At 43.5% G+C, this 22048-nt stretch overlaps 2 protein-coding genes across 6 annotated transcripts in view; one reads left to right on the top strand and one right to left on the bottom strand.

Annotated features, from left to right (window-relative positions):
• The window catches only part of GSR (glutathione-disulfide reductase), a 40506-nt gene extending 24264 nt beyond the window's left edge, over positions 1-16242 (bottom strand). The window contains exons 1-2 of one of the 3 annotated variants that reach the window (XM_036107086.2): positions 15925-16242; positions 2161-2187 (exon numbers count right to left, since the gene is read on the bottom strand). In XM_036107086.2, coding sequence (XP_035962979.2) covers positions 2161-2187; positions 15925-16221 — 324 coding nt within the window. In that variant the 5' untranslated portion in view covers positions 16222-16242. Of the gene's footprint in view, positions 1-2160; positions 2188-15897 lie in introns of all 3 variants that reach the window. The other 2 variants (XM_078069651.1, XM_036107087.2) reach the window with 2 other exon arrangements.
• Positions 16243-16439: 197 nt separating this feature from the next.
• UBXN8 (UBX domain protein 8) overlaps positions 16440-22048 on the top strand; it is a 40177-nt gene continuing 34568 nt past the window's right edge. For 2 of the 3 annotated variants that reach the window (XM_078069654.1, XM_078069653.1), the window contains exons 1-2: positions 16440-16628; positions 18296-18599. The gene's annotated coding sequence lies outside the window, so the exon portion shown is untranslated. The remainder of the gene's footprint in view (positions 16629-18295; positions 18600-22048) is intronic. The other variant, XM_036107089.2, reaches the window with a different exon arrangement.

Here is a 22048-nt window from a genome sequence, read left to right as displayed (position 1 = left end):
TCTAAAAGTTCAGCAATATGACCAGACAGATGTTGTAAGGAAGTTGCTGAAATTTTGCAGGAAATTATTTCCATTAAATTCCCTACTTTATAAACTCTATAGAAGCAGGATGTTATATGCCTCCCAGTCCTTCCGGTAAAATTTATTGTTGCTTACCATCCTTGTTTTAAGTTTCAGATTTGTTGAAGCCCTGTCTTCTGTGATTAGTTCTAGGAAATGGAACTGCATCTGTAGCTTACAGTAACGTGATTTAGAAGAAGCTATGAGATCAAGTTGAGGACTGAAAACCTTAAGAGAATGAATCCCTCTTATAACGTCGGTGCCTATGAACATGTCCTTGTTAAGGACGTGTGTAATTAGACATCTGGAACTCAGAGATTTGTTGCATCTCTGTGGAATGCAGCCTAAAATCCATAAAGGCCTTTTATGCCAACTGATTATCATGACGACTAAATTCAAGTTGGCATCCAGAACTCTAGATGACAAACTATCATTTTTCTTTGTCAGACAAGCCTGAGACTCCATTTTTGACAAGGCTTAAGATTCCTTCTTTGTACTGTTCTCCCTTTATGCCTAAAGATGAGTAACTGATGACCCTGCTGGATTCTGCTTTTTTTTAAATTGAGGTAAAATTCATATAATACAGAATTAACCATTTTATCTGCTAGATTGTTTATCCTAAATAATACATATGAAAGGTCTGTCAATATTACAAAATAAAATAGGTTATTTTAAGAAACACCACTATACATCTTCCCATCATCAGGTACCGTATTTATTTACTTCCGATTCGTATTATATATGATGCTATAGCATCAGACACCCTCTGGAGAAGCTCTATATGAACTACATTGGACTTCCAGGCTCATCCTAACTTGGGTAGTAGCAGGCCCATCCATCTGATTCCTTCTCTACTGCTGCCCCACTACCCTTCTGGAGGAGTTACTCCAGGCTTCAGGCTGTTCTAGAAAACAAGAGGCAATTACCAACTGGTCTTCAAGAATGCAAAAGCACTTTGAAGTCAGTAGAGCCCTATGAAAATATAAGGTAAATGTCCTGCACATGTGATCAGAATAGAAGGAATAAATGAAACATAATATATGGGAACAAAATATTACAAATTCAGGCTACTAGGCCCAGATAATATTTTTAAATAATGAGGTAGCACCAATCAACGGATTTACTACCATAACTGGCTTAAACTACATAAACCACCTTATAACTGATTTACATAATTCATGTATCATAACTGCATGACTCCAATTAGAAGAGTCCAAAATCTAAGACCAAAAGGAAAGAAAATAATTGAGGAAAAGTGTCCCACAGTAAAAAAGAAACCTTCCTATGATAAAAACAAACAAACACACAAAAAACCCCCAAAAAACAAAACCCAAACTCCACGTACCTATACCAGGGAACAGATTATAAAAAACCCTTCTGGCATTATACTCAGGTATGTGTCACTGAAGAGATTAGGCATATTTGCTTACCTGTTACCAAAAAAATGCCAGTTTAGAAGGTAATCTCAGTAACAAAAGGTTTTAAGTTTAGGAGTATAATATGTTTTGAAAGCACATTCAAATGTGGAGTAAAATGATTTGCCGGTATAAACCAAGAGGCAGCTTTGGAAATAAGAGCGGCCATTTCTTTGTCTTTCGTCACAGGTGAAGGACAAGTTCATTCAGTGTGCTCGATACCACATACACTAGGAACGAAAACCACCACAGTTAAGAGAATCCATGAGGCTACAGAATTAAATGGGAATACTTAAGAAGATTCCATTCAGGGGGCGCCTGGGTTGCTCAGTCGTTGGGCGTCTGCCTTCGGCTCAGGTCATGATCCCAGGGTCCTGGGATCGAGCCCCGCATCGGGCTCCCTGCCCTGCGGGAAGCCTGCTTCTCCCTCTCCCACTCCCCCCCACTGCTTGTGTTCCTGCTCTTGCTATCTCTCTCTCTGTCAAATAAATAAATAAAATCTTAAAGAAAAAAAGATTCCATTCAGTTATTTAGATTGAGAAAAAGCAATCCTGTGCAGATGGCCCAGTCCTAATTACTGGACCTAGATATAATCTCACTCATGCACTCTAAGCTAATAAATCAATGCATTCGTTAATCAAATATGTAAAAGGAGTGTGGAAGGAAGAATAAATAAAAATTCTACCTTTTTGGGTACACATCCAACATTCACCTAGGGGGGGGAAAAGGACAGATTTTAAGAATATTAAACTCAAATCATCCCACAAACCTGCAAGAAATGAACCCCAAGCATCAACCTAGGAGACTTCCTTAAGTTCTACGTCACCTTCTACAGTTACTACCTTTTTTCTATTACGGAGTTGTTAAAGATACGTTATTTTTCTTATACGATGAGGCAGAGAATTTTATTCATCAGCATTTTCTCAAGAAAAACAGTCACTGAGAAAGAGACAGAAAATAATTCGATATCCACAGGGCTACGCAGTGCAGGGGTGGTATAGGTCAGGAGGTGGCCCAAGCCTGAACTTGTACAGAACCCAGAAGTCTGAAGCAGAAGATAGCAGCAGGAGGGAAGAGGACCCACCCGCTGAATAAGGGCAGTTGAAGCATCTGAGCAGCTGCTCCAGAGGATTTCTGGGAAACTTATTATGCCATACGCTGGGTAAAACCCTCAAAATGCCCCTTTGAAAAATTCTCTGGCAGAAATCTATGTTACTTTTCAGGACCAAAGGAAAATGAAGAATCAAGCAGTAAGGTTCATCCATACTATTCTCTATGTGTACATATATATGTATGAGTGCATATATATGTACATACACATACCTGCTTATATACATCCATGCTTATATACTTGCTAGAGACAGACCACAAATTTGATTCTTAGCCTTCTAGCCGCCAAAACACAAAGGAAAACACAAACGGTTGTAAGATGTCACATAAAAACCGACCAGTTGTTTAAGAAAGCAACTATTCATACCCCTCAGACTAGAGAGAAATTCTTCCCAACAGTCCCTGTCGACAAGCTGTGATATATGTTTACGTACAAATTTTTGTTTCCATATGTTTATTTCCTTTCGATCACATGCTAAAATTTGTAATATGGAAAAAAAAAAGTTGGGTTAAGAATAAGATTAATCAGGGGGCGCCTGGGTGGCTCAGATGGTTAAGCGTCTGCCTTCGGCTCAGGTCATGATCCCAGGGTCCTGGGATCGAGTCCCGCATCGGGCTCCCTGCTCAGCGGGAAGCCTGCTTCTCCCTCTCCCACTCCCCCTGCTTGTGTTCCCTCTCGTGCTGTGTCTCTCTCTGTCAAATAAATAAATAAAATCTTAAAAAAAAAAAAGAGTAAGATTAATCAGAATATAGACCATAATATTGTACTATAATTATGTATGTGATAAATATCATTACATGGACAATCATATTATATGAATGTATCAAGGTAACATGCTGTACACCTTAAACTTACACAAGTATTACATGTCAAATGAATTCAGTAAGAAAATTAAAAGAGGAAGACTGATTAAAATGAAGAAATGTGTACTTGGCTGAATGGGTAAACACTCGGTGTACCTTAGCAGAGGAGCCGGTTGCAGAAGGAAAACTACATTGACCTCACTCTTTTGAAGGGCAAGTTAGAGACCCCTTCAGCCCTGGAAACCTGTCATGTAATGTGTATTCCTGACTCCCTTTAATCTTATAAATACTGACTGGGAGGTGTTGGTGACATCTTGGCAATTATAATGAAGTTAAGAGATTTTTTTAAAAAATGTTTTTGAGAGAGAGAGAGCATGAGCAGGGTGGTGGTGGTGTAAGGAGCAGAGGGAGAGAGAGAATCTTAAGGAGGCTCCATGCCCAGAACAGAGCCTGATGTGGGGCTTGATCTCAGGACCTTGAAATCATGACCTGAGCCGAAATCCAGAGTCCAGGCACCCCCGAAGTTATGAGATTTAAATGAGGTCTTAACTGTATATCCTCAAAAATATCAGTATGTTCACTCATGCCTATTGGCATGGAGTAAAGACTGAATATTTAAATACTGTTGGTTTCTGGAAAGAATTTATATCAGGTGTTTACAGCTCTGCTGATCATGACCATAAGGAACTAGGTTGGCTCTCTATAAGCCCAAAGAATACAAGCCTACTTCTTACAGAATATTTTCTGGGCATCCTGCGGTGAAATCTGAACTACATATGTACGCACTTGCCAAGGGATTTTATATGAAATGGTAGAATAAAAGAAACCTGCCCAAATCTCATTAAGATCTCAAATATTTGAAAAAGAAGGTCTTATGAACAGTCACCTGATATTGCTCTACTTGCAGCATACGTCCTGCAGTTTCATTTTAATCCTATTACTTCCCATTATTCTGCACCCAGGAATTATAAAGGAGTGAGTTATGTTTCTATAAGTTTCAAGCTATCAGTCATTTGGAGGTTTTTCTCCTAGAAAGAGACAGGTCATATACTATTTAGTTGTGGACTTGGATCTTTTATGAGATTTTGCTAAAATAAGGATTCAGAAGGCAACAGAACTGGGAACTCAGAGGATTGAGAGAAGGGTGCAGAATTCAAGCCTCATAAAATAAAGGAATCACACCTACACTAGCATTACAAGCAGGCTATTCAGAAAGTACTTTAGGGGCGCCTGGGTGGCTCAGTCGTTAAGCGTCTGCCTTCAGCTCAGGTCATGGTCCCAGGGTCCTGGGATTGAGCCCTGCATCGGGCTCCCTGCTCGGCGGGAAGCCTGCTTCTCCCTCTCCCACTCCCCCTGCTTGTGTTCCCTCTCTCGCTGTGTCTCTCTCTGTCAAATAAATAAAATCTTTAAAAAAAAAAAAAAAAAAGAAAGTACTTTATATCAGCAATTAGAATAATTTATGGCTTTCTCCCTACACTGCCTGCTATCGGTCTAAGCAGAGGATATGCTATTTCTCAATTCCCAAGTATTTGAATTACGGAAATAGATGGAATGAACCAATTCTAAGGAAGGAGGAAGACAGGTGTTTCCTATGTGGTAGAAGAGAGGAAGGCAGCTGAATCCCAGCCCCTTGGTGGCAATGATTTTATCATCAGACCTGCCCTTCCCGGTTCATCTGCAGGGCAGAGTGCTTCCAAGTCCCTTCTATGCACAGCTCTATACCCTGCAGTTGGCAGCTTCAGTTCACCAAGAGGCTTCAATGAGGACAGAATCCAAAACCACGTTCTCCAAAAGTAGAGATGATTTCAACACACTAAATAAATACACTCCATTTGTCCTAGAGTCAACCTTCTCCAGCTTCCCAGGAACCTTTAAAAGCAATTTAAATGGTCATAAGGCACTAAATGTTCTGAACCACTCTCAGACATCATCAATTTATTCCTCATGTACATTTGAGGCTATCTGAAAGCTATTTAAGGCAATTTTTAAAAAAGTTTGGGACATGCTTCTTCTAAGGGCCAAGATGGCCTTTCACTCGTGCCAAGTGTTATGACTAGCTGTGGTTTGCTTTTTAGAAGTTTCCGCCTTTTTTGCCTTCTAAAATATTTTAACTTGCTGGGACGCCTGGGTGACTCAGTTGGTTAAGCGTCTGCCTTCGGCTCAGGTCATGATCCCAGGGTCCTGGGATGGAGCCCCACGTCGGGCTCCCTGCTCAGCGGGAAGTCTGCTTTTCTCCCTCTCCCTCTGCTTGCTCTCTCTGTCTCTCTCTCAGATAGATAAATGAAAGAAAAGAAAAGAAAGAAAGAAAGAAAGAAATATAACTCGCCCTATTTTGGCAGCTCCTAGTAATAGGCCTCCAGGCCTTTCCACTGGTTTTAGAAACCTAGTTACACTTCAGCACAACACAACTGATGACCAGATGCCTCTCTGACTGGGAAGGGAAGAAAACAGCCATTAGTTATCAACAGAGCTGGGGAAGCCAGGGTGGAAAGCTCTGTATAGTCATGCTCCACCCTTCTTCCTCTGCAGCTGACAAGCGCAGTAGGTGGTCAGAAAGAACACAAGCACGGAGTCAGACAGACAGGAGTTTGAATCCCAACCTCCCCTCCTACTTACTGGCTGTTGGTGGGTAAGTTTCTAAATCTCTGAGCTCAGTTTCTTATTCTGTAAAATGAGAATGGTAATACAGAGGTTTTGAGAAGATGAGAGATAATGCAAATAAAGCACCTCTTTTCTAATTTATGATAGATCTGATGATGAAATTGACTCCCCTGAATTATTTCTGCAGTCTGCTGGATCCCAAGGCTCACAAAAGGCTTTTTGAAAAAGACATCAATTCCCCAGGTGGCTGGCTCCCTTTCAGGAATGAATCAACTGATGGCAGAAAGCTTGCCTCCCAGGCTGGGACACCAGGGTGATGGGTTCTCAGGGCTCTGACTTCCCAGGGTTACACACAGCAGATAAGACCCGAAACATACAACACTTTCCACCTGGCAAATTTCCCTGCAGAGCCCTCATTCCCCAGGGGGGCATTAACCAATGATAAGCCTTAGAGACAAGTTTCTCGCATTCCTGAGTACGGCCAACGCCAGAGACACTCCTGTAGCTTCGCGTCCTTTGTAATCTGACAGTCCATCTCTGGGAAAGCCCTGTCCCGACCTGGGGTTCAGAATCCTGTTCAGTTGGCCTGCCAGCATTGGCTCACAGTGGAGACGAGGGCCCCTCCCAACAGGGACAGAACAGGTGAAGAGTCTGATGATACACGCGGCGAAATTCAGGGGCTTCACCATGTTTCCAGGCTGCACCCCTCTCACCTTCAGTTCTGCCCAGATAGGTGAAAACTTCACACTGTCCATGTCGGTGGTAAAATGAGGATCTCGTCCACTGACCTGTCAAGAATGCCACCTGCACTTAACAGCAGACTTACTTCTTCTGGTTCCCTGCTTCTGTTTCCCGTCACAGAGTTGCCTACAGTTTCCTGTTTTCCTTTTTTGCATCCTACCATCTAGTTCAAGACTGGCATGGGGAAGGAGCACTTAGAATATGCTGGACCAGTCATCATTCACTAAGCAAAACCCTATGACTTCATCAACTCATTCTTTCAGCAACTCTATACTGAATACCTACTTAGTGCATGCCTGACTGTCCTAGGGGTTGGAGTAGGTAGGCAACCAGAACAAAGATCCCTGTCTTTGTCAAGTTTCATCAGCTTCACACCAACAGTGACTGAAGGAGACCACTTGGCCCTGTGTCTCTACTCTGATGCCATCACGCAATTAGCTCAATTCTGACACTATCTACCTAGAGGTAGCATCAGATCCCACAGATTGGGGGTTTGGTCCTTCAAGCCTGCGGCCGCCCCTACTGCAGATGCCAATCACAAGTCCAGTTATCACCTGTGCTCCAGACCAACTCTCGGAAGTTCCAACAACGCCCTTCTCGGGTTGGATTAATTGCTAGAGTGGCTCATGGAAATTAGAGGAACATTTTACTTACTAGATTCCCAGTTTACTATAAAAGGATGTAACCCAAGCACAGGCAGGTGGAAGAATAGGGCAAGGTATGTGGGAAGGTGTGGAGCTTCTGCCACTCTCCTCCAATCTCCATGTGTTTGCCAAACCCAGAAGCTCTCTGAACCCCAACCTTTTGGGTTTTTTTCTCCCTTCAAAGATTTGTTTGCATAGGCATGATTGATTAAGTCATCGGTAACTGGTGATTGATTCAACCTCCAGCTCTCCTCCCCAGAGGCCAGGGAGATGGGAATGAAATCCCAACGCTCAAATCACAAGGTTGGTTCTCCAGCCAACCAGATCTCATCCTTAGGTTCTTTCCAAAAGTCACCTCATTACATAAACTCAGGTGTGGAATATTCATTTGTTATAAATACCAAGATACCTTTATTACTTCTATCACTTAGAAAATTCCAAAGGGTTTTTAGGAGCTCTGTGCCAGGGATGGGGACCAAGACCAAAGGTATATTTTTTATCATAAATCACAGTATTATACCTTGACACATTTTAAACATCCAATATCCATGTCTTTACCTTCAAATTTCAGACTTCAATTAAAGATTAGTACTGGGAGGCTAAAGAAAAAAAAGTATTCTCTGCAAAACAGAATCTAAAGCAAGAAAATGAAGTGATACAAGAGATATTAACAAAGGTTGGAATTAAAATCATTTTGGCTCTGGGCACCTAGGTGGCTCAGTCGGGTAAGCATCTGCCTTCGGCTCAGGTCGTGATCTCAGGATCCTGAGATCAAGCCCCACATTGGGATCTCTGCTCAGCGGGGAGCGTGCTTCTCCATCTCACTCTCCCTCTGTGCTCTCTCTCAAATAAATAAATAAAATCTTTTAATAAAATCGTTTGGGCTTGGGCGCCTGGGTGGCTCAGATGGTTAAACATCTGCCTTCGGCTCAGGTCATGGTCCTAGGGTCCTGGGATCGAGTCCCGCATCGGGCTCCCTGCTAGGTGGGGAGCCTGCTTCTCCCTCTGCCTCTGCCTCTCTCTCTCTCTCTCTCTGACTCTCATGAATAAAAAAAAAAAAAATCGTTTTGGCTCAATACTTAGCTAAGCAGAACATGAGATTAATGTGGACCTCTCAGTCCCAGGTGTCAAATTTATTTTATTTTCTTAAGATTTATTTGAGAGAGAGACAGAGAGAAAGCACGAGCTGGGGGAGGGGTGGAGGGAGAGGAAGAAAGAGAAATCTCAAGCACACTCCCCCGTGAGTACGGAGCCCAACAAAGGTCTTGATCCCACAACCCTGAGATCATGGCCTGAGCCGAAATCAAGAATTGGATTCTTAACCGACTGAGCCACCCAGGTGCCCCTCAGCTGTCAAATTTAAAAGAACTGTTACTCTGAGGCATCCAGGAGGACCCAGAAATAGCTATGTAAGACAGAACTTCTTCTGGATGGTCGGTTCTCTACCCCCTGATGCCCACAACAGTGGTGTCTGGCCCTACGTCTCCTGTTCCTTCACCAAAAGAAAAGGACCTAGGACTGTATATCCTCATTTCATATCTAATGTTGTAACACCCAGTGAATAAATGGTTATTAATTATAAGGTCATTAGTCTTCCCACAAAATTCCTTCAATCCCACTCTACAAGAAACACTCTCTGTTACGACTTGTTCAAAGTACGCTTTACAAAGAAATAGGACCTCTGAGGGGTTCCGAGGCAGCCTTTCTTTTCTGGCCCTGCAGATTTACATGGGTTCTGAGGCAAGATGACAAAGCAATATTACACTAATCCTAGTGCAAAAAAATTAAACAATCAACAGGGTAAATCAAAAGACCAATTTCAACATGAGGATTTGCCTACTTCAACTAACCCCACCCTTTCTGATCACTCCTTTATTTGGCACTTATGAATATAAGTGTGCCACACCTTACAGAACTCTAAACCCACAAAACAAATTAGGGTAACTTTCTGTTTTTGAGGGTTACCTGTCAATACCGAAGGTGTGTTGGGGTACATGAGTGGCTCAGTCAGTTAATCATCTGCCTTCGGCTCAGGTCAGATCCCAGGGTCCTGGGATTGAGCCCCAGGTCGGGCTCCCTGCTCAGCGGGGAGTCTGCTTCCCCCTCTGCATCTCCCCCTTGCTTGTGCATGCTCTCTCTCTCTCTCTCAAATAAATAAAGTCTTAAAAAATACCGAAGATATGATCTCCTTTACGTAAATGTCCACTTAAAAATGCATATTCAACCTTGGGACGTTATACTAAAATAAGGGAAATAAATCAAATATTGCAGGATTTCACCTACATGAGATTATCTACAATAGTCGAATTCATAGAACCAAAGAATGGAATGGTGGTCGCCAGGGTCTGGACAGGGGTGGGAGAGGAATGGGAAGTTACTAATCAACAGGCACAAAATTTCAGTTAAGCAGGATGAGTAAGTTCTAGGTATCCCGCTGTACCACGTGGTACCTATAGTCAACAGTACTGTACTGCTTAGAAATCTGTGTTAAGAGGGTAGATTTCATGTTAAGTGTTCTTACTATTAAAATTTTTAAAAAATATGTTCAGCCTTATGTGGAGATACAGCCATCTTAATATCAAAGTACCTGATATCACCTGCAAGGTCGGTCGATTTACATTTTGCTAAGTCATTGTTTTCAGCCTAGATAAACACAAACAACAGTCTACTGAGCAGTCTGTTTCTCAGGCATCTTTTAAAACCCCCACCTTTCCTGCTGGCCTCTCCAATGGGCGCTGTGCAGCACCGTTCACAGTGACATTAACAATCAAGAAGACTTCTACTAGGTACAAACTTCCAGCTATAAAATCAGTAAGTCATGGGGATGTGATGTACAGCATGGTTAATAATACTATATTGCATATTTGGAAGTTGCTAAGAGAGTTGATCTTAAAAATTCTTATCACAAGAAAACAAGATTTGTTAACTATGTACGGAAACAAGCTTAACTTGACTTCTTGTGGTGATCATTCCACAGGATATACAAATATGGAATCATTATGCTGTACACTTAAACTAATACAATGTTATATGTCAATTACATCTCAATTAAAAAAGAAAAGAGAAAGGAAAAGAGAAGAGAGGAAAGGGAGAGGGGAGGGGAGGAGGGGAGAGAAGAGAGGGGAGGAGGGGAGAGGAGTGGGGAGGGGAGGGGAGGGGAGGGGAGGAGAGGAGAGGAGAGGAGAGGAGAGGAGAGGAGAGGAGAGGAGAGCAAAGAAAAAGAGAAAAGGCTTGGGGCCTGGTAATCAACCCTTAGTACGAACTCCCATTGGTAAGAACTGCACGCCTATACCACAAGAACCAGGTTACAGAATCCGTACACTCAGCAAGAACACTGGAACATGTGCTCCCACAGGCCCTGAGGCAAAGGGAGCAGTAAATCAGAAAGAACTTTTCCTCAAGCTGACTCTTCCCACGTCTGCGTAGGCCAAGAACTAAACCACGGGGCGCCTGGGTGGCTCAGTCGTTAAGCGTCTGCCTTCGGCTCAGGTCATGATCCCAGGGTCCTGGGATCGAGCCCCGCATCGGGCTCCCTGCTCCGCGGGAAGCCTGCTTCTCCCTCCTCCACTCCCCCTGCTTGTGTTCCCTCTCTCGCTGTGTCTTTCTCTGTCAAATAAATAAATAAAATCTTTAAAAAAAAAAAAAAAAAAGAACTAAACCACAGAGACAAAACTCCCAGAAGGCTCTCATTCACCTTGGCTCTGGGCAATCTTTGCATTTCTCCTTGGTCTACAGTTGATCATGAGGGAAGTATTACACTTAATTTTTTGGAGATGCCAAAAACTGAATTCAAAGATCATCTCATTTATTTTTCTGCCCTCAGAAATGACTTAATTGCAACAGGCAACAAGAGTTTATTATCTTTAATTGAATTCTAGGGAAAAATAGATGATTTCTTCCAGTTTCCCACTTTTAGTGTCCAACCTAATACCCTACAACTTTTTCCCCATGGAGAAAAATAAAGACCAATTTAAGGGTGGAATCATGGTATGAGAGCTACCCATGCCTCTTGACCTGGTTTATCCATTAGAAGGCTTAGTATATTTTAGCTGACACCACTCTGCTCCTCAGTAAAGTAAGGGTGCTGAACCACAACAATGCTTCCCAAATTCCTACAAGGATCTATGTGAGTCTAATCCTAAATGAAATGAAAACAAGGTCCATGTAGTGTTTCACAAAGCTAAAAGTATTGGGGCACCTGGGGGGCTCAGTCAATGAAGCCTCCGCCTTGGGCTCAGGTCATGATCTTGGGGTCCTGGGACTGAACCCCCCATTGGGCTCCCTGGTCAACGGGGAGTATGCTTCTCTCTCGCCCTTTTCCTCTGTGTGTGCTCTCTCTCTTTAGCTCTCTCTCTCTAGCTCTGACTCTCTCTCCAATAAAGAAAATCTTGAAAAAAAATTTATTACAAAAATATAGCATGGAAAATTTAGAAACTGCAGATAACACCTACAATGTAAGCTCCACAAGGACAGGGATTTTTATCTGCTTTGTTTGAAGCTATGACCCCAGCATCTAAAAAAGTACCTGTATACCTGGGATATGAATTAATAAATGAGCAAACAAAAATAAAACAATTAAAAACAAAACACAATCCGGGGCGCCTGGGTGGCTCAGTCATTGGGCGTCTGCCTTCGGCTCAGGTCATGATCCCAGGGTCCTGGAATCGAGCCCCGCATCAGGCTCCCCGCTCCGTGGGAAGCCTGCGTCTCCCTCTCTCACTCCCCCTGCTTGTGTTCCCTCTCTCGTTGTATCTCTCTCTGTCAAATAAATAAATAAAATCTTAAGAAAAAAAACAAACACAATCCCACTGGGGTGCCTGGGTGGCTCAGTCGGTTAAACATCTGACTTCAGCTCAGGTCATGATCCCAAGGTCCTGGGATTGAGTCCCACATCAGGCTCCCTGCTCAGAAGGGAGTCTGCTTCTCCCTCTCCCTCTGCCCTACTCCACTCGTGCTCACTCTTTCTCTCTCTCTAATAAAAAAATCTTTAAAAAAGAAAAAACACAATCCCTCTAACTATAGGAAGACTTTAATTTGGATCTTCAGTGTGAATTCATCCGCAGCAACTTAAAAAATTCACCATGCTCCAGAATCAAAATATTTTATTTAGGAAAAAAATGCTTAACAAATCAATATTAAAGAAACTTCTATTTGACTGTCCCCAGGGACATCTTTCAATTGTACCACTACCACAAAATCACTTTTATTGAGTCACTCCCCTACTCAAAAACCATTTCACATAGTTCACTTCATTCTTTTTAAGTAAGCTCTACACGCAATGTGGGGCTTGAACTCACCACCCCGACATCGAGAGTCACATGCTCTATGGACTGAGCCAGCCACGTGCCCCTAGGAACTTCATTTTTTTTTTTACCACAACCTACCCATCAGCTTCCCGTATCTTACTTCTATTAGAGACACCCTCTGCTCCAAATTCAATTACACAACCTAACCTGCCTCTCTGCCTTTGCCTCTGATCCTACCCTATCAAAAAATGGTATTCATCCTGTTCAAGTTCAGAAAGATACTCTCTCCAGGACGCCTGGGTGGCCCAGTCGGTTAAGTGTCTGCCTTCAGCTCAGGTCATGATCCCACCGTCCTGGAATTGAGTCTCACATTGGGCTCCCTGCTCGGCGGGGAGTCTGCTTCTCCCTCTGCCTGCCGCTCCCCCTGCTTGTGCTCTCTTTCTCTCTCTCTGACAAATAATAAAATAAGAAGGAAAGAAAGGAAGGAAGGAAGGAAGGAAGAAAAGAAAGAAAAGAAAGAAAAGAAAGAAAGAAAGAAAGAAAGAAAGAAAGAAAGAAAGAAAGAAAAGAAAGAAAGAAAGAAACTCTCTCCTTCACAAAAGCATCCATCCCATGGTGCCCAGGCAGAAGTGATGATTCCAACTCTCCTCTCAACTACTGTAATTTTTTACTATCGGCAGCAATTAACACAGATCACCTCACTTTGGAGTTGACTGTCGACATTTTGCTTCCCCACTATACTGCAAATTCCCTGTGGGAAGGGACCTTTGCCCTTCAGATATTTGTATCTACCCTTTTCTCTCCGCCAGCCTCAATCCAAGTACTTAGTACTTAGAATACAGGAAATGAAGGGGCACCTGGGTGGCTCAGTCGTTAAGCGTCTGCCTTCGGCTCAGGTCATGATCCCAGGGTCCTGGGATCGAGTCCCACATCGGGCTCCTTGCTCAGCGGGGAGCCTGCTTCTCCCTCTGCCGTTCCCTGCCACTCTGCCTACTTGTGATTCCTCTCTCTCTCTCTCTCTGTATCAAATAAATAAATTAAATCTTTAAAAAAAAAAAAGATTCTAGAATACAGGAAATGAAGACATGAACAAATGAAATGATGTGCTTCAGAGGGCCTCCCTTTTCCCTGCACCTGCTGGGAAATCACGGGACATCAGAAGTTTATTACTGCAACTATAGCTAGCCTAGATAACTGGAATCTTAAACTCTTGTCTTATCAATTGTTATATATTCTCTGATATTCAACACACACCTACACCCTTCCTTGTAATTCAAAACCAAAAGCCAGTTTGAGAAGAACCCAAATGGAATGTCATGAAAATACAAAATAGGGGATCTCCCCAAGATACCAATGCTTACAGGAAAAGAAAAGTTGTTGTAGCAGAATGATAACAGGCAAGGCCAGGCATTCTATAAGGAAGCAGTAAATGGCTGAACAGAGCTATTCTTCGCTTGCTCCAGACGTAGTTTACCTCTTAGCGTATTCATATTCCTAACAAGAACCTAAAAATGCCCCTTCTTTTTTTCTTTTTTAAAGATTTTATTTATTTATTTATTTGAGAGAGAGAGTGAGAGAGCAAGAGATCATGAGAAGGGGGGAAGGATAGAGGGAGAAGCAGGCTCCCCGCTGAGCAGGGAGCCCGTTGCGGGGCTCGATCCCAGGACCCTGGGATCGTGACCTGAGCTGAAGGCAGATGCTTAACCACTGAGCCACCCAGGCGCCCCTAAAAATGCCCCTTCTTGATTATTATCAGTGGAACCAGGCAAGAATGATGGATGCCACACGCTGATTATGACATAACGGGGAAGGAGGAAAACAGAAAAGTAAAGAGGTACAGGGTGCCTGGCTGGCTCAGTCAGTAGAGCGTGAGACTCTTGATCTCCAGGTTGTGAGTTCCAGCCCCACGTTGGGTGTAGAGATTACGTAAAAACAAAATCTTAAAAAAAAGAAAGAAAGAAAAGAAAAGAGGTACGAGGATGAGAAATCATCAAGTGCTCTCAACAGCTGTCCAGGGGGCCTCCTAGTGGCACCCCTCTGTTTTCTGCAGAGACAGACTTCTAATGGAGTTTGCACTAAGATGTCAAGGTGCAAGTTGATGACTACCAGGGATTTTTCCTTTCCTCCATTCCCACTTTCATTCTGAACGTGAAAAATGAGTACTGGACAATGGAGTCAGCCCTTTCCACAAACCGTCAATTTTGAGTTTGATTCATTACACATATGGTTATTGAGCAAGATATTTTTGTTAAAGGTGTTAAGAGGTGCAAAACACATGAACCCATCCCTGCCCTTAAGGAGTTCCCAATTTGGTATAATTTAAACATCAGTCTCCAAAAGAATGTGGAGCACCCTTTCCAATCCCAGGTTACTCTTGGATACAGAATTTTACTATTAATGGCAAGTACCTCACCCAAGTCTTGTGACAGAAAAGGCCACAGCAATTACATGGGAACTTTTTTTTTTTAATGAAGCTTCTCAATCGTAAGATTTTCGACCCTCTTTTTTGGAGGCGATTTTAAAATCCAACCCACCACCCCAAAAAAAGACAAAACCAACAAAAGGAAAAGATCTGAGAATTCAATTAATTGTAAATCCTACATCGAGGTAACCTACAGTCAATGGTTGTCAACTTTGGCTGCAATCAGAATCACCTGTTGAGCTTCTAAAAACTCCCAAAGCCCAGGCTGCACCTCAGACCAGTGAAATCAGAAGCCATGGGAGTGGAACCCACAGCAGAATTTTGCCAACTTCTCAGGTGATTCGAATATGCAGTCAAGGGGTGAGAACCACTGCTGTAAATCATTCTGCCCCTGGAACTGAAAGGAGAGGATCAGGATCCGCATTCCTCAAGGGCATGTACCCAATCCGGCTCCCCGACCCCCCACGCCAGCTGCAATTTTTCCACGGGCAGTTCTGTTTCACGGATCTGGGAATGAGATCAAGGATGGAATACAGTACTCTTCCACCTTGAGGAGGGAGGATGCAGTCAAGTTCTGTTAGGTTTAACCCCCTACGGTTAACACTGCCCCTGGGCTGGAACAGACGAAGGCTTCGCTTTGGGAGCCGCGGGGAAGCCCTTAACACTTGTCTCCTCTAAACCTGCTGGGACCCTGATTTCAGACGCGGGTGGGAAAGCAGAGAGCGCGGCGCTGGGGACCCATGCCCGGACGGACGGACCGACCGCACTAGGAAAGAGGATAGGCTGCCCCTGCAGAGCGAAGACAAAGCCGGGCTGCGGGACGCCGCGCCGCAGAGGCAGAGGCGCCAGGAGACGCGCGCCGCGGGGGACCCCGTACTCACGCATGTGCCGCCCAGCTTGTGGCTCTCCACCACGGCGGCCCTAGCGCCCAGCTCGGCCGCCCTGCGCGCGCTGGCCAGCCCGCCCGAGCCGCCCCCGATCACCAGGTAGTCGTAAGAGGCCGCGACGCCGGCGGCGGGCGGCGGGCGCTGCGGCTGCGGCTCCTGCCTACACGCCATGGCGCGGGAGAGGGCGCGGATGCGCCGCGGCGGAGGCAGCGGGAAGCTGGGGAAAGCTTGCGCCGCCCGCGGCCAGCTCGGCCCGGCGCTCGCGCTCAGGGCCCGGGGCAGCAGGGCCATGCACGCGGAAGTGCGCGCGAAGGGCGGGGAGGGGGGGGCCGGGCGGTCCCGGGGAAGGGGGTGGGGGGGGTGTCTGGGCCTCGGGCAAGCGCAGCCTCACGGTGACTAAGCACCCGGCCTGGGCGCGGGGGGAGGGGGTGCAGAGGAGGGGTGGGGCTCCCTGGCCGCGGCCGCGCGGGCGCCCTGCCCCCCCGCGCGCCAGCCAGCCGGAAACCCACCGGGTTAGAGGGCTCTCTCGGCCTTCAGCCCAGCACCTGGGACCCCGCACCCGGGTGGCATCAACCGGATGTAGCTTTCCGAAGGCCCGTGGGGCGAGGAGGGATGAGCGCCCTCTTTTGTTTCACCCGCCTTTTCCTGAGCGGGCACCTTGGGAGTTACCAGTGGCGCCAACTTCTCGAGGAAGGGAGGTATGCCCTTCATCATTTTGGAGGGTGATGTTTCTCAGTTTGATCCGCAGACTGCCTGGATTGCTGATTTGCTGATTCCTGGGCTTTAATCCAGATATACTAAATCGGATTCTCTGGGGGCCGGACCCCAGCCATCTATGCTGTAAACAATCCTCTAGGTTTCAGGTGAATCTAGAACACATTTAGTCTGGGAAGCATTGGAATAAATATTTCTGTGGTCCACAAGTTAAGCATAACGAAAGCATTTTACTCCCAAGCAATAGAGACTGGAGTGTCCTTTTATTTTATTTTATTTTTAAGATTTTATTTATTTGACAGAGAGAACACAAGCAGGGGGAGTGGGAAAGGGAGAAGCAGGATTCCCACTGAGCAGGTGCGGGGCTGGATACCAAGACCCTGGGATCATGACCTGATCCGAAGGCAGGCGCTTAGGAGTGAGCCACCCAGGTGTCCCTGGAGTGTCATTTTAGAATATCTGGAACTACCAACTGCACAAGAAAGGAGTAAGTGGGGTTTGAATTTGTGTGGTGATAGGCCACCTTCTGCCGGGCTATGACCCGGCCCATCACCCACAGGCTGAGAGCCCTCACTGTAGCCCAAGGAATGAAGGTCCATGTCACAGAGAAGCTGGACCCAGCACACTGAAGGGGAATTGGTACTAACTACACTCAAGTTAAAATGGTTTCCACTTCTTTTTTTTTTTTAAGCCTTTTTTTCCCCCTATTTAGAAAGTAATATGGGGAAGGGAAAGTTCTTCCAGTACAACACCATGTAATAAACGTAGAAGGAACAACAGAGTTAGGAAAAGCAACATTTTGCAACTATCATAGTGATAATTGTTGTGTCATTAAACATCAGGAAATGGGTGAAAATTTGATGGGGAAAAGCTTATTTACACAGTCTTAGAATATGTCCCCACAGATTGCTATTGATTACAAAGGGAGAAGAGTAACTTTATAGGGGGCCAGACACCACCATCCCCAAGTGATCAAAGTCGAATATTGCCAGGAATGAGACAGTTGTCACTGTGGGCCCTGTGAGGTGAAGCAGTAAGAAGTACACAATTTCACTTATGTAGTATTCCTGCTGGAAATCCGTAATCTGAATCTAATCACGAGGGAACACACAGAAAAACCCACTCTGAGGAGAATTTTACAAACAACTAGCCCATACTTTTTAAAAACTATCAATGTCTTGGGGCGCCTGGGTGGCTCAGTCGGTTGGGTGTCCAACTCTTGGTTTCTGCTTAGGTCATGCTCTCATGGGTCATGGGATTGAGCCCGGCCACTGGCTCCATGCTCAGCCAGGGAGTCTGCTTGAAGATTCTCTTCCTCTGCCCCTCCCCGCCCTCTTTCAAACAAATAAATTGTTTAAAAAAGTAAAATAAAAGCTATCAATGTCTTGAAATTAAAGCCAGGCAAAGGAACTATTCCAGGTTAAAGAATAGTGAAGAAATATGAGAAATAAAGACAAGGCTTGATCCTGGATGGGATTCTGGATTGGGGAAAATTCACTATAAAGGATAGTTGGTGAAATTTGAAGTGTGGCCTATATAATACGTTGTTACTACATTGATGCAAAATTTCCTGACCGTGATTATTGTACTGTGGTTATGTAAGAGGATATCCTTGTTCTTTTTTTTTTTAATTTTTATTTATTTATTTGAGAGAGAGCAAGAACAAGGAGAGGGAGAAGCAGATTCCCCACTGAGCTGGGAGCCTGGGGGATACAGGACTCGATCCCAGGACTCTGGGATAATGACCTGAGCCGAAGGCAGACGCTTAACTGACTGAGCCACCCAGGCGCCCTGAGAATATTTTTGTTCTTAAGAGATACACACTGAAATATTGAGGAGTAAAGAGTCTGAGTCTGAGAAACTTGGATGCATTTCCCACCACAGGCACTGTCATGGTCACTTCACCTCTCTGTCAGTTTCTTCATCTGTGAAATGGGAAGGCTTACAAAAAGGAGGTAGGTGTGTCAAATAAAGAGACTATCTTCAAGTGGAGGAAATGAGTTGGTAGGATAATGAGGTGGTAGATAGGTAAATAGAGGAGTGCAGATTGGCTGGACTGTAGGCAGTTTGAAAGGGGGGATGGGAAATGGGTGGTGTCCTGGAAGGCCTTGCTTGTAACCAGGCTAAGGTGATTAGACATTACACCAGAGGCCATGAGGAGTTGCTCAAGATTTCTTAGGGGTGTCTTTCCCTGGAAATATATGAAATGAACCGGAGATGGTGAAATTGACTCTATTAGGAGGCAAAGGTGGCAGAATGGAGAACAGATAGGAAGGGAAGGTCTGTGCAGGCATGAGGAAGTGAAGACAGAATGGAGGGAGGGTACAATAGTCAAAGATGACAAGTTTTGAACCAGGAAATATGGGAGAAAAATGCCATAAAACAACATAAAGATGAAAGGAAGTATAGATCTATATATCCCTGCTAGTTTTAAAGGAGGAAAGAAGTTTTTACCACCTAATTACATAAACCCATGCAGTATGTTGAAACTAAAGATTTATAAGGTATTGTTTGGGCTAAAATATTTTATGTTCGTATAAGTGTTTTTACCTTTGCTTCTGACATATATGGGAAGGGGAACAGGTAGCCATATCCCAAGCACTTGAGGACTTCAGACTGTTTCTAAGTTTTCTTCAAGCAAAAAAATTATTGGCTACAGTAAAAATTTAGTCAATGTAGTTAGTAAGAGGTAGTTTCAGGATGGTATTAAATGCTGAAAATGGGGGCAACTCGCTGGCTCAATCAGAAGAGCATGCAACTCTTGATTTCCAGGTCTTGAGTTTGAGTCCCATGTTTGGTGTACAGATTATAATAAATAATTCTAATAATATATAATAAATAAACTTAAAAAAATGCTGAGAATGAAAATCAATGAGTTATTCAAGTGTGACAGTCTTGTGACATCATTATAAACTAGCATGATTTGTGTGAAACAGCAGAGCCCCAAGCCATTATTTCATCTCTTAATAATTTCATTGTTGAATTTTTCTTTTTTTAATTTTATTTTAAAGACTTTTATTTATTTATCAGAGAAAGAGAGAGAGAGAGCACACAAGCAGGGGAAGCGGCAGGTGGAGGGAGAAGCAGGTTCCCTGCTAAGGAAGGAGCCTGATGCAGGACTCGATCCCAGGACCCTGGGATCATGACCTGAGCTGAAGGCAGACACTTAACCAACTGGGCCACCCAGGCATCCCTGAATTTTTCTTGGAACATTAGACAAACTTAGGTGATTTCTACAAAGACACTATATTTGTCAAAATAATAAACCAATAATTAATACATACTGAACTAAGCACTGTGCTTAAGAGCTTTATTAGGTGCAGTACTAAGAACTTTGTTATCCCCGGGGCGCCTGGGTGGCTCAGTCGTTAAGCGTCTGCCTTCGGCTCAGGTCATGATCCCAGGTCCTGGGACTGAGCCCCGCATCGGGCTCCCTGCTCCGCGGGAAGCCTGCTTCTCCCTCTCCCACTCCTCTGCTTGTGTTCCTGCTCTTGCTATCTCTCTCTCTGTTAAATAAATAAATAAAATCTTAAAAAAAAAAAAAAAAAAAGAACTTTGTTATCCCCACCCCAACCCAAGAAATCAATACCATTATTATCTCCATTTTATAGATGAAAAGACTGAGGTTCAAAGAGGATAAATAACTTGTACAAGATTACACAGCTGTGAATGGCAGAGCTGGAATTCAAATCCTAGAGTCCTAACTCTGAAGTCTATTCTCTTAACCATTACTGGAAAGAAACCATTATAGATAGTGTCCTATGGTAAAAATAAAAGATCCAAGACTTTTTTAAAAAGATTTTATTTATTTGAAAGAGAGAGCACAAGTAGGGGGAGCAGCAGAGGGAGAGGGAGAAGCAGGCTCCCCACTGAGCAGGGAGCCTGCTGTGGGGCTCGATCCCAGGACCCCAGGATCATGACCTGAGCTGAAGGCAGATGCCCAACCGACTGAGCCACCCAGGCGCCCCAGTCCAGGATTTTTTAAAATGATATTTTGTGTAGGAGAAAATGTCAAATATCATTTTTTATCTCTTCATTTATCTATTTTTAAAAAACTGTTGAGAATTTACATACATAAAATTTACCTACTGTATGTATAATTGAATGATTTTTTAAATTTTAATTGCAGTATGATTAACATACAGTGTTATATTAATTTCAGTGATGTATCAGATATATATATTTCAGGTATATATATATGTATAGTGATTCAACAATTCTATACATTACTCAATGCTCATCATAATCTTTTTTTTTTTTTTAAGATTTTATTTATTTATTCGACAGAGAGAGACAGCGAGAGAGGGAACACAAGCAGGGGGAGTGGGAGAGGGAGAAGCAGGCTTCCCGCCAAGCAGGGAGCCCCACGCGGGGCTCGATCCCAGGACCCTGGGATCATGACCTAAGCCGAAGGCAGACACTTAACGACTGAGCCACCCAGGCGCCCCTCATCATGATCTTAATACCCATCACCTATTTCACCCATCCCTCCACCTACCTCCCCTCTTTTAACCATGTTTGTTCTCTATAGTTAAGAGTCTAGTTTTTTTGTTTTTCTTTTTTCCTTTGTTCATTCGTTCTGTTTCTTAAATTCCACAAATCATATGGCATTTGTCTTTCTCTGAATGGCTTATTTCATTTAGCATTATACCCTTTTAAAAAAAAAAATGTAGCCTCTTTCTCCCTCTGCATTCTTTCTATAGTGTAATTTGTAGGAATTGTATTCATGACTCATCAGAGACTAATTTATATCACAACTTTGTGTTAGTTGAGGTTACAGATCAAGAGCTATTATACTAGAAGGAAGGTGGTAATAGTACTTCTATAAACAATCTGAGAAGTCTGTACCAGAAATAGTTGTATACAAAGAACCTGCATAAACACGTTGCTCAATGAAATGTATTTCTCATGATGCATATGTAAAGATAATTGTAGTCATTTATGAGTGTAAAATAATAGGAAAGGAATAAAACAAATATTATTCAGTTATGCAATTTCAGTGTTTAATATTGAGGAAAGGATAAACATTGAAGAGACAGAACTGAATGTGAGATTAACAAAAAGCAAATTTTACGATACACAAAAGGAATTTTTCTGACAAGAACAGCAAGTCAGCTTTGTTGGGAAGTTGGACACTATCTCAGAAGACATATCTAGGGGGAAATCACACATGCACTCAATAGCTCTTTCACCCTTTGGACCTCTACTTAATTGTGTTACCAATGTATTTTGAAAGAAGATGGGGGAGATCATAAAAAGCTTTAGAATCTTTACATCTATTCTGAATCTAAATATGTTATTTTTTCTGTAACTTTACTTTCAAAATGTATTTGTAATATTTAAAATAAACAAAATATAAAGAATAATGCAGTGAACATCCATACCTCTCAGCTGAAGAAATGAA

This window comes from Halichoerus grypus, chromosome 3 (assembly GCF_964656455.1).
Source record: "Halichoerus grypus chromosome 3, mHalGry1.hap1.1, whole genome shotgun sequence".
NCBI lineage: Eukaryota > Metazoa > Chordata > Mammalia > Carnivora > Phocidae > Halichoerus > Halichoerus grypus.
Note: the sequence above shows the minus strand (reverse complement) of the source record. Positions and strands in the feature narration are given on the sequence as shown.